At 43.5% G+C, this 13,030-nt stretch overlaps 1 protein-coding gene across 2 annotated transcripts in view; it reads right to left on the bottom strand.

Moving 5' to 3' along the window:
- The window catches only part of MOCS1 (molybdenum cofactor synthesis 1), a 29,790-nt gene extending 19,389 nt beyond the window's left edge, over positions 1–10,401 (bottom strand). Inside the window, exons 1-3 of one of the 2 annotated variants that reach the window (XM_033055010.2) lie at positions 10,335–10,401; positions 2,599–2,731; positions 1,809–1,976 (exon numbers count right to left, since the gene is read on the bottom strand). In XM_033055010.2, coding sequence (XP_032910901.1) covers positions 1,809–1,965 — 157 coding nt within the window. In that variant the 5' untranslated portion in view covers positions 1,966–1,976; positions 2,599–2,731; positions 10,335–10,401. Of the gene's footprint in view, positions 1–1,808; positions 1,977–2,598; positions 2,732–10,334 lie in introns of those variants that run through there. The other variant, XM_033055007.2, reaches the window with a different exon arrangement.
- Between the last annotated feature and the right edge of the window lie 2,629 nt (positions 10,402–13,030).

The following is a 13,030-nucleotide window of genomic DNA, read 5'->3' as shown; positions in this document are numbered from 1 at the left end:
GAGTTTCTTATCTTGAACCCAGACTGGGGCACCACAGAGTAACACCAAAGTCTGAAAAAAGAGGAAGTGTTTCTAGACCTAATTCAACACTTTTCAACAGGCCTTAAAAAAACCCAGCCAGTCTAATACAAATCCACAACAGAATGAACTAATACAAGAGGACAAACATCCTAACATCCCTTACCTTTACCCCAACATCACTATTGTTGTCCACTAAAATGATCAATATGAACCTGTCAAACTTCAGCTGTGAACAGAACACAGGCAGAATAATAAAAACCCAGTGGTTCAAAAAGATCCATTTCTTTCCTTCAGGCACAAAAATAAACCTTTGAGAATTCTATTATCGGAGTAAAACAAAACAAAAAGATGTCTATCCTTCCAATACTTCTAGACTGCAGGAACACAATGATTTTGCAGTGACCTAACTACTTCTCTTACCAACATCAGAAGAGCTGTGGTAAGTCATCAGCTACCACGGATAAATAAAAAGGTGCCTACAAGACACTGGGAAGGAAACTTTTGAACTGAACTGATGACATGGCTGGTTTCCACTCGTTTTCATGCCAATACTCTGTGCTGAACTGCAAAGCTTTATTGTATTTTAAATTGCAACCTAATTTTTAAAGTTTCTAGTTTCCTTTTAGAGAAGTCAATTATCACTGGAAAGAGTCCATTATCTTGAAAGAAACATGTCTCTTGAAAGGTATATAGCTTCCTAAGTATTAAAACCACCCCAAACCCATCATGCATGGGCAAAATGTCCTAGACAATGATATCTCAGAGTTCTAAATAGTTAGTGCAATTTTAGAACTTCTCACAATCAAAGTTCAAGAAGACACAACCCAGCTCACTCCAGTCACACCTTTCCCAGCTATGAACAATTCAGTTCTACAAACTACAACAGCTCTCCTGCTTCCTTTGGAAGGGCATCTTCTCTGGAAAAATCCTGAACAAAACAGAACAGAGGCAGAGACCAACTGTTTTCTGCACAAAAGCTCACTGCATTGATAGACAATTTCTCTTTTTTCCAGACCTCCTTCTTCCACATAAACCTTTTCTTACCTTCAATACTTAGAAGAGTGTATAGACAATAGGAATAGACAAGTTCAGTTGTCTACAATACACCAAAGTGCATCCACCTACACAGCCTTAATCTAATACATCACTACTACGCAAATCTACTCTGTTTTCCTAAACGTATGAGGCTTTGGACAGAGGAAAAAACCACGTGGCAAAAAAGACCCACACAGTGTCATTTAACACAATATCAATCAGAGCAGACAGACTTCTAAAATTTACCCAGTAATTTACCTTCCACTGAAGTAACGGTCTTCACCAATAACTGCAAAAACAGGTTTGTCCACCATTTGTTATTAAAGACAAGCAAGTGACATCTGCTATCAAGGTAGCAAAACAAAACCACCAAAAAAGCCACACTCCTAAAAAAATCAAAGAGAAAGCTTGTTTTGTTTGTAACATATCACTTGTTCCTCCCCACTGAGGACCTGATCATATAAGTTCTTGATTTTTCACCCTCAGGCTACATTATTGCAAGCTACTGCAGTAGATATTGAATATAAAAACAATGCTAAGTTCAGCTGGTGTAATACAAAGATGGGTAAGTTCCATTCAAGCAACAGAGCAGAACTGGAAATTTTCTGAAGGTACCTTGCATTTCACAATGTTGGGAAAAAACACCAGTCAAACGTGTAATTATTCTTCAGGTTGCCAGACTGTGTCAGTAGATAATGTAACAGCAATTCTTGGATTGACATGTACCAAGTCTGCACTGCTTTGGAACTCACCCACAATATCCACCACATCAGGACGGATAAGAGGCTCTCCACCTGTCAGTCGGATCTTCTCCACACCTTCTTTCACAAACAGTCTGGCTAAGGTGATTATCTCCTGGGTAGTTAGTAGCTCTGATTTAGGAGTCAGCTGAACACCTTCCTCAGGCATACAGTACTGACCTGAAACAAAGATTACAGAAATACATAAAACACAACCCACCACAATTAATCTAATATTGATGGGCAAAATGCACCAAGGACAGTTTTCTTTAATGGATGTCATATGACACCAACTGTGCAAAAATTTTAAAATCTCCTAACAATTTCCTGGTTTACTTCAGAGAAAAACCCAAGACTAATTTGATGTCCCTCAAAATATGAAGGAATGAAGAAAAAGATGACCTTTTTTCTATCTAACCTGCCTTCAAACAGAGACGCCAAGTTCAACCGGCAAGCACTGGGACATCACCACAGACTTTGCAGATGTAATTGTGGGAATGCCTAGGTACGAGCTCTCCTGCTTACAGAGACTTTGGGCACACAAAGCATCATTATCTAAACCACACCAAGTTTGATAAAAGATCTGTTACTTCCACCTGTCTCTGGTAGATCCCTGCCTTGCTCCAGGTTTCCCATCCCACCAGTAGCTCAGCTCCAATTAGTCTCTATCTGTCCTTTATCATCACTTTGTGAAGACAAGAAACACCACAAGGCCAACACAGCAATAATACCCTAACCCAAACCCTGGCCTTTGCACAATATTTGCAGAGGAGTTTTGAGCAAAGAAAGAGCAGACACTTACACCTGAGGTTGCATTTCTCAGTCAACGAAATTCGCAAGTAATTGTGCTGCCGCCCAAAGCTGTCCGTCAAAAAAGCAGAGAATGGAGCACCATGTTCTAGTACAAAGCGTCCTCTTCCTGAGTTTTGCAATTCCTATAACAAAAACAAGCACATGTTAAATATTTGAGTAGTTAGCCAGTCAACTTGCTGTATAAATATTAACTTTGAACTTAACTGATAATTATTATTTCATTCTTCCCTGCATAGAAAGCTGCCCAAGGAACACCATTGTCAAAACCGGCCATTTATTATTAAGTTTCACACCCTACCTTAATCCATTCCTACAATTTTTTCCTGTCTTTGCCACAGGTGCTTCACAGGCTTTTTGTGCAGAATAGAAAGTGTTATTGTTGAACTGCCTATTTGTCCCTGGATCACCTATCTCTCCAGGATCACCTACACGCACTACAGCCCTTGGGTAAATGAAATTATAGAGAAGGGGCCTCTCCTTCACTTCAGCACAAGAGAACCTGAAGCTGATGAAACACTGCATCTCTGTTTGTGTTCCTACCACATTCCATGTGCAATGTTAACATCTTGTTAACAGCAAAACCGAATTAGTGCTACATACAATTATGTTTTATGACACCTGTCTTCATTTCCAGTGAAGTTTTCCTGCCTAAACCCATATAACAGAATACTTCCAAATGGCTTGTCTCAGTTAAAAGATGACAAATAATCCAGGGAATGGTGGAACTGGAAGACAAATGTGTGATTCTGAACACCCGTTCAAACTGAATAAATAAGATCAGAATTTTAAAGTTTTCTTTACTGTCATGAAGCAAGCATTCTACTTACAATTTTGGGGGTATTTTTTTTAGCACAATGTAATATATTCTAGAGCAACATGACTTTTAAGAAGTATGAGTATTCACCTTCTGGAATGAGGGCATAAGAAGGATGAGGACCTGCTGGAGCAAGACCAGATGAGCCTACAAAGCTGCTCAGATGGCTGGAGCACCTCTCCCAAGAAAACAGATGGAGAGAACTGGATTTGTTCAGCCTGGGGAGGAGGTGGCTTTGGGAAGATATTATAACACTTTCCAGTACCTAAAGGGGGACTACAGGAGAGCTGGAGAGGGACTTCTTAGAAGTGACTGTAGTGATAGGACAGAAGGAAATGGTTTTAAACTGAAAAAAGAGTAGATTTAGGTATTAGGAATAAATTCTTTACTGTGAAGGTGGTGAGGCACTGTAACAGGCTTCCCGGAGAAGTTGTGGATGCCTCATCCCTGAAAGTTGGATGAGCCAATTTGAGCAAGCTGGTCTAGTGCAAGGTGTCCCTGCCCTCTGGCAGGGGCTTGGAACTAAAGGATATTTAACACCCCCCTTCCAACCCAAACTATTCTATGCTTCTATGACGACATTAGGTATCAAAATAAATATCCCAAATAGTAGTTGCAAATGAATATAGTTCAAGTTTATATACCAATAAATTTAAAAATATCAGTACCATCAACGCCAGAAAAAATAATTATAGCAAGGTATAAAAGCAGGGAGTCCCATTGCCTTTAGTCTATGACTCCAAATTACAGTGTTATAGCTCTGTTTTCCTACACCTGTAAAGCACAGCTGAAATCACTCTGCTACTTCTGAAAGATATTTTGGTACCTCAAGTGAAACTCACAGAAACTGAATAAATTCTTATCACAATACTGAAAAAAACTAGCAAGAGTTTACCAGCATACTTTAATCAGCTGGTGGATACTTGGTTCAGGCACTAGTACATCCAAAAACAACATAATTCAAACTCTGCTAAATATTTTCATCAACTACATCAGAGTTACATTAACCCATGAATGAGGCCAGCTGCCGAGCATCACAAAATAAACCAGAGAAAAAATAATTTAGGGAACCACCTTCTCTGGGTCCTCATTAGTTAACCACATACAGACATTTACCAGTCTGCCATTTGTCAGAAGACAAATAAAGGATTCTTGGATTTTCCATCTAGTGAAAAGATACACACAAAACCGTTTCTGCATACATGATGTTCACAAAATTTGTGTGTATGTGTGTGAATCAGAAGCAGAATTGTGCCTCGAGTTCAAATTGTGCTGACTAGTCTCAATAAGCAGCAGCAGGCAAAGGATTAAATAAAGTTTTGACATAGATTTAAGATGCAGAATCAGGAACCAGACAAAATGACACATCAGTGGGTATTTAAACTGTTTACCTAAGCAAAAGTCATGACTCACATCCAGTAAAAAATTGTGAAATCTCCAGATATATTAAAATCAGAATGGGATGATGCCAAGGGACTGGGCAGGAACACATAGCCACAGCCGTCAGCTCCCTGGCTCTGGTCATCACTAACAACCAAAGGAGTTAATCCTGCACAGGATTTCCCCACAGCCCTTGCAAGAATTCTAGGAATGGCCAGCTAAAATGTTGAACCACCCAGGTATGCTTCCTCAAAATATTTTATTGTGAAAACATCTGTAAGAAACACTTGTGGATGGGTGGAAGCCATAGAGGACCCTCAGTGATCAAATCAAAGACAGCAAAGGTTATCTGGGGAGAAACCCAACTTCAGCCACCAGCAGCTGCAACAATTTTTTTTCCAGCTGCGCTAACACCAGGCTCCTGCTAAACTTACAAGCAGGAGCAATCGTTCTTGGCAGCACAGTCTTTTTCCCTAACCTTTAAACAATCCAAACAGCTATGTAGTAAGATAAGAAGACCTTACTCTAAGAATATCCATAGCAGCGAGGAGCTAGAGGAGACAAAGGAGATATACAGTGGCTGTTTCAAAGCCGAGAAAACATCTGTTTACCCTGATAAAACTGCAGTAGTAGTTTCCATGGAATTGCTTTTCTGTCGGAAGAAAGCAATCCCTTTCAGTTTCAGGGCTGCAACAGCAGAGGGTATGGGGTGCAAGGCCATAGACGTGGCCTTCCCTTCCTGCAGCACCACGAGGGTAACTGGCAGCTACTCCGCAGCCACACCCGCTGCTCACTCACTTTCCTTCACCTCCCCTTCCTGCAGATGCAGAAAAAGTCACCGCGTTTTTAAACACCCTGGGAAACTGCTCCAGCCTAGGGGTGTGCGGGTTGCTGTAGAGCTCTGCACAGCTTTAGGTTACCAAAAAAATAGCAAATTGGGAATCCCTTGCTTTGACAGAAATGCTGGCTCTGTTCTACTTATTGAGTTTCTCTAAATACAAGCCAGGTTAACTCAGAGAGTCCAGGTAAATATCCAGACTTCATTTCTTCATCTTCCCCAGTCAGAAAACGCACCCCTGAACAAACTAAATCTAAGGATGTTTTAAGTCTGCCAAACTCAGAAAAAACAGAACACCAACAAGTGTTTTTTTTCTTGAAAACTATGCTGCTTTCTGGCCTGGTTGGATATCTGATGTTTTCCTTCCTATTATTTTGGAAAGGTGTTCACATTTGAGAGGGAAAGCACTCCCAGGTTTATTAAAATTATCTGAACCCCTCTTGTGGCAGCCCTTCTCTCCTGTTTCTTTCCCAGTAACTCTTTTTTGCATCTTTTTCAGGACTGGGCTTCCTGACCACTCCACTTGAAGACAGAGCAGTACAAACCTCCTGCCTCCCAGTTTTAGAGTAGTGCATCACAGGCAGGGAAAGAAGGGAAATGTTGTCCTCCCTGGAGGAAAGGTGGGGGCAAATGAGGGACACTAATGTAATGAAAGACAAAACTGCATACTTTCAAAGACAGTAATATGCTTAAAATAATTTCCTGTTTTCAGGAAGGAGCCACCACTGGAGTGGGACCCAGGAGACCAGTTCTGCTGCTGGCCTGTCACCCATTTGCACGGCTGCTACAGGTAAGGTAGCTAAAGTAAGGGAGTAACACTGCCCTTCATTAGTTACTCTAAACTGAACTGTCAAGAAGCAGCATTAAAAGAACAGGCACTCAGCAATAAATTGGTGTCAATAAACTTCAAAGTTTCTGTTGGAAATAACTAACTCTTGCTGCAAAGTAGTGAGTCTTAGAACGGGGAAAAGAAAAATGTTTTACACAGCTACTACAAATTCAATCATTTTCTTGTTGTGCACAGAAATGGGTTCATCCAGGAGGGAAGAATGACAGGAGATGGAATTTTTGAGCTGTTCAGTTTCTGACCAATTAGATTTCAGCACAGAGGAATTAGGAGATACCCATACACCAGTACCATCAGCAGAGGAGGATCCTGTACTACCAAAACTGCTACTGCACCCAGCACTGACTCATAATTCTATCAATACCACAGAAAAGGCCAATTATCAGAGATGAAAACTCAGCTGCCTTCCTGGTAACTCAGGGCAAGGATGAAGCATTCTCTCAGGTTGCTGTGTAAGTAGGACTCTCTGAACGGGAAGAATAGGTTGAGGTTGAACCTCGTCACTTGCAGCCTTTGTGAAAGCTATTGGAACAGGAAGAAAGCAAAAGCCTTCTACAGGAAAAGGCTACAGCTCCCAGACTACAGGAAAAGGGTTATTCAGCCTGAAAAGTTTGCTGGTATTTTAACATATCACTGCCCAATCACATAACTTTTTCACTCAAAAGGGATGTCTATAACCACAAGTTCCCACTCCCCTCTCTCCATAGTCAGCAGGAGACACTTCTGCACAAGGGAGGAGTATGCCTTGTCATGCAGTGACTTTATCCGATCCATGAAAAAAAAGGTTCATTCTCTGGGCTGTCAATCACATGTTCTATACTAGTACTGAAAGAATGAGAGCTTAGATGACTGCACCTAGCAGTTCTATTTTGACAAGCTGTCAACCCTTCAGACCTGACAATTCACCTGTGATTTCCAGGAGAACTTTTCTAACAATGCAGCAAAATTGGAAGCTGTCAGCAGAGGTATCAATAACCACCAGAAACACCACAAACTGACAGATACTAGAAAGGCTCAGTTAAACACAAGGGGGCAGACAACCAAATCCTTACCTACTAATCAAGCTGAAGATCAAGTACTATCCTTGCTCTACTCTTCCACCTTCACTTCATCCCCAGTGTTATTTGTGCACCAGAAGAGTAAAGCTTGCAAAGACTTTTGCACAGGCCTCAGGGACTACCACAGCCTGTGCATCCACGACACTATTAGTGCTGCTCCTGCATCCACCGGCTCTTCAAGCTCCTGCAATCCTGCTGGGTTTGTGCACAGCACTGCTGTCTCAGTGTGGTACCTAACACCGTTGCAGTGTCACAGGCACAACTCAGCAAGAGCTCTTCCCTTTCATGCCTCACCTTCAGCATCTTAGTCTGTAGGGAAGTGGTGACATAATGTCCTTGTTTCAACCTGGAAATCAGACAACCGCAGAGGGTGAAATGGGTCTAAGTAGGCCAAGTGCCAGAATGAGGTCTGAGCTGAGAAGTCCAAGACAAATGTTTTTGTGAGGGCTCAGCAGCTGCTGCCCAACAGCTGACCCCAAACAGCAGGCTACACTTGTGGGTACTGGCATGGACAGCACTGCCCAGGGACTGCCACCGACTACCCACAAAACAGAGCAGCAGTACACACAGAGTTTCAGACACAACTGGCTGAGAATTAGGGCCATGTGAGGTCTTTCTGGGCAAGCTGAACTCTCCACTTTATCCAGCACTGAAGGCTTCATTGTGGCCCCAGAAATTTTCACATGGCTGTACTTGGATTACAGGATCTACAAGAGTAGATGAAGAAAGATGAAACGAAACTTTGTATTAAGACCCTTACCGGACACAATACATCTCGAACAGAATTTTAAAAACAGATGTTGATTTCCAGTTTTGTAGTAGAAACAGGTCATCCCACCTATCATTTTAATTCAATAAGAGAATCTGGACACATATTATCATGACTACCAGATGGCAGGATGGCATCAAACTTTGTTAGCTGTGAACTGTCAGTAAAAAAAAATCCAAAGAAATGCTTGCACACAACTGAACAACTGTGAAAATGCTGCTTTCAGAATGCCTGTAGTTTCATGCCCTGCTCTAGTCTTAGGAAACAGAACTCCACTCTGTGCACACCTCTGAGACTGACAACTGTATCTCAAAAATCAAGATTCCCACAAGTAAATTGTTCACCACACACTGCTAGCACAGCAGCTGTACCGACCTCACTGTCTGCAACCTAACCAAAAGATTTACAGTGGATGGCCTTGGACACAGCCTCCCAGTTTTCTCTTGAACCGCCTGAGTTACACAGCTCTTCCTTCTGCAGCTGGAATAACTGTTTTAAAGGGGACTGAAATATCAGTGTTCTCTACTCTGCACACACCTCCTCCCTAAAACTTCAAAAAACTAAACCCATGAATACTTGCAACTCCAGCAGAGAAGACAGAAAAGCACTATTAATAACTGTACTGTATGTCTGAATGTTTTCTCATTTGAAAGCACATTTCACTGTCCCCTATGGCTGTAACATTAATTGCTTCTCTCTACAGATGAATCCCAGGAGAGACAGAACAGAAAGGAGCAATGATTGTACTATCACTGTATAGCTGCTAAGTCTGCAATGCCTTTGTTTTTACACTAGCTTGCTTCTCAAGCCCTGCAGGATATGAGCCGGTGCCCTGGCACACTCCTCATATTTACTATGCTACAAATGCGTATCCCCCATCCCATTCTTCCCATTTTGCCCCTAAGAGACATAGGGCTTTCAGATGGATGCTGTAACCAAGCTATCTCTAAAGTATTCCAGAATGTTTGTTGAAGCTACCGTATGTGAAGAAAGTAGTGAAAAGTAATTCTGATCAGAATTTATAAAAAAGTTCATGGCCTAGCAAAACAAACAAACAAAGCAAATTCAATAACCTTTGTAGTTTTCTGAGCCAAGCAAGCATGCAATAAAGCAATGCACAAGTCCACTGGGTTTCCTGTAAAGAAGTGGCAGTGAATGCATTCAATTCTGGCAACACAGAGTCTGTCACTAGTAGCTTTAGTTTATTTTGTTTGTTAAAGCCAGTCATGCAATTGCAAGTAACTCAATAAATCACGCTCCAGCTGGGATTGTTCTGTGTGCCATGCCCTATTTCTGCTAGACAGTTACAGAACCTCTGCCTTTCCACACAGCTTCTTCTCCTGCATTCGGACACCAGGAGACCGAATCCACCCGCGGGACCGAAAGCTAAACCGGGAGAAGCTGTATCAGGGCAACACCTGAGCTGATTTTGCGGCAGCACCAGAACAAACAGGTTCAGTGCGAAGTTCGCGTGACCATCGGAGCACAACCACCGAAAGCTGCCCAACCAGCCGGGTTCTGACCCAGGCTGACCAAAGAGCGTTGTGTAACCTCTCCTTTGGCTGGACAGGAGCACAGGACCGGCTCGCTCCATGAGACCGAGTGTCCCACGTACTTCCAAAGTAAGGACGATATCTCAACAAAGGAAGGGCATAGCATTATGTATTAATACATGTTTTGTTGACTCTTCCCTCCCCCTATACATAATCAGGTCATGTTCACCGCACAAACCACCGGTCGGTCCGGGATACGTTGCAGAATTCTACGGGCAGGCTGCATTTGTCCGGAACGCGCTGGCAGCCCCCGCCCACGGTGCCCAAGACCCCTGGTCACCCCGCCAGGCGCTGCCACGATTACCAGAGCTCCCCTGCACGAAACACATCTTAGGGACCAGGCAAACTCCCAAACGCGACCTCCGGCGGCACGGCACGGCTCGGCTCACCTGCCCAGCACCCCCGCCCGCTGCCGGCCCCGAGCGCCTCCCGCTCCGCGGCCCCGCCGCCCCCGGGCCCCCCTCACCTGCGCGGCGGCCGAGGCGGCCCTGGCGCGCGCCCCGCTGCTGCAGGCGCGGCGCGAGGCCGCCCCGCGCGCCCGCCGCAGGAGCCGCCCCCACGCCGCCGCCGCCGCCATGCGCTCCCCTGCCCCAGCGCGCGGGGGGCGCCGCCGCCAGCCCCGCGCCGTCACGCGCGGAGGGCGGGGGGAGGCAGCCAATCGGAGCGGCGGCCGGCGCCGTGCTGCACGCCGGGAGTTGTAGTTCGCTGTTCCAGTGCCCAACCACCCCCTGGGTGAAGAACCTTTTCTAATATCCAGCGTGAACTTCCCCTGACACGGATAATGCCATTCCCTCAAGGTCTCTCTCTGGTCACCAGAGAAGAGATCAGTGTCTGCCCTGCTTCCCTTCATGAGGGAGGTGACGAGGTGTCCCCGCAGTCTCCTCCAGGCAGATCAGGCCGAGTGACCTCAGCCACTCGGATACAGCTTCTCCTCAAAGGCCCGTCACCATCTCCGTTGGTGACACCAGCCCCAGGACCCTCAGCAGCAAGGCCAAAACCTGCACTGACAGCCTTTGCTCTCTGCCTTTCCCACCCTCACCTCAGCCCTCCAAAAGCCAGCTGTAGAGCCTGAGCCGTGAGAGCTGGCTGCTTTAAAGGGAAACACATGCGCACGAGATACGTATCCCAGCAAGGCTGCCAGAGAACTGACAATCATGGATATCATTAGTTGGGGAATATTTCCAGTGGAAACAACTCTAATCCATCACCAGTATCAAGTAAAATCTGTACAACCTTGTTAGAGATAGACACAGGGACTAATTGAGGCATAAAGGATGTGATGGGTCACAAGAAAGCACTATTTCAGTTTCCCTGCCTTATGTAGCTTTTCCCTCGCTCTCAGTGCTGCACAGGAAAGGGGCTCATGAAAGTATCCTGCTGCCCACCTCCAGGTGAAGGTCTGCACAGCATGGTTGCCCATTGCCAAGCTGAGCTGGAGACACTTGTTCTGAACATGCTCTGCACATGAAAGGAGTGCTTGGCTGGGTGCCCAAATTTTCCCTGCAACTCCTTCCCTGAATCATGTCAGCTATTCTTCCAAAAGACATGTGAGTCCCTTAATGACTTTTACCGCTCTTAGACTTAGAACTGTGCAGCTGTTAAGAGTAAAACTCACAGTTTTATACACCATGCTACTCTACAATCACACTTCCATTCTAAAAGAATTTTGTTTTCCATTACAAAATTGCTGTGTCAGAGGTATTTAATTGGCAACTACTGTTTGAAAATGCACTAGCAATTCTCTGCACAGTCTTAATCCTTCAGTGTTTGACCTGTGCATTACTTGTTGATGTTTGAGTAACTGGGGTCTTACTATTGCTTGTCAGCCATTATTTCCAGATGAAGTTTTGTGTGCTGGTACAGATTCAATTGTTTAGCCAGGTTATACTTAAACCTTTACTCTGTAGCAAAACCCCTTCTTCTGTCCAATTCACTCTCGACTTTAGACTTTATTCAGTCTTTAGACTGGTTACAGACTGACAGAAAGATTTAATGCTGTATTGCTCTTTTTTCCCCCCCAAAGCTTTAGCAATTTGAAAAGAAGTTCAGACTTGCCTGATCTAAAGTGTGTGGCAAAATATCCAGTCTGAAACCACTTCAACCAGTGTGATGTCAAGGTAACATAGACACAGACCAAAAAAGTAGGCAAAATATTGGTTCAAATTACAATTTTCAAAAGGTGCAGAAACAAGTTTGCTGTTGACATTTATTGTAGCTTTATGAAGCCTCACTTCTCCCTGTAGAACTGAAATAACTGTAATTAAAGGATTTTCTGAATTTATTTGAAGAGCAAGTGATAATTTAGCTTCATATTAAATGTCATAATTGTTCAATTCAATGAACTTCTCAGTTACAAAAGAGGTTTAATTAGATGTGCAATGGATAAAGATGAAAATTTGTTATAAACTCATGAAGAGAAAAAAAAAATACTGCTTGCTTCATCAGCATCTGCAGTCTAGTTGATTATGGTGATGCTCAGCATAACTGGAAAGGTAAGAAATTAATTGTCTTTGCATACTTGAAGCCTTTTATCTTTTTTAGTTTTCAGATTGTACAAATATAAGCACATTTCATTAAACCAGCCTAAAATTAGCTTTTACACCACCAAAGGCAAACTTTTACTCTCAGAAATATCTACTGCTGGTTTTCAGAAACACTTCCCCAGCCCTAAATGAAGCCATGAAATAAGTGTAATGAAATAAAAACATCTGCATAAGAGATGATTTAGTTTAACTTGACTGAAGTACTAACATGTTGTGTCACATATTGTTGTGTCATGACATGTCACAGGTCATGAAGAGTAAGCACCTCAGACAGCAGCTGGAGGTTTGATTTCTTTGCTTTTTTTCAGCAGCTGTCCGAAGGACTAGTAGTCAGAAAATAATTAAGGGTTTGAGGTTTGTGTGTCTACTCCAAGATGCTGTGTGGTGTCACACCCCTGGGTTGTACCCAAAGCTGGGTGTGACATTCTGTCCTGCCAAAACAATGCCTATCTGCTTCTAACTGCAGAGACCACTTCACTCCAGAGAGGCTTGAGGCTTTTACTAAAAGCAAACTCTTGCCTCTGGTGTTTCAGTTGTCTTCTAAACATCATGAAGACTTGCCTTTGGCACAGGGTAATAATTTAGTCCAAATTCCAAAGAGAGACATTTCCTGTCCTTC

The sequence above is a fragment of the Catharus ustulatus genome, chromosome 3, assembly GCF_009819885.2.
Source record: "Catharus ustulatus isolate bCatUst1 chromosome 3, bCatUst1.pri.v2, whole genome shotgun sequence".
NCBI classification, from domain to species: domain Eukaryota; kingdom Metazoa; phylum Chordata; class Aves; order Passeriformes; family Turdidae; genus Catharus; species Catharus ustulatus.
The sequence above is the reverse complement of the archived record's forward strand: the minus strand, read 5'-3'. Positions and strand labels throughout refer to the sequence as shown.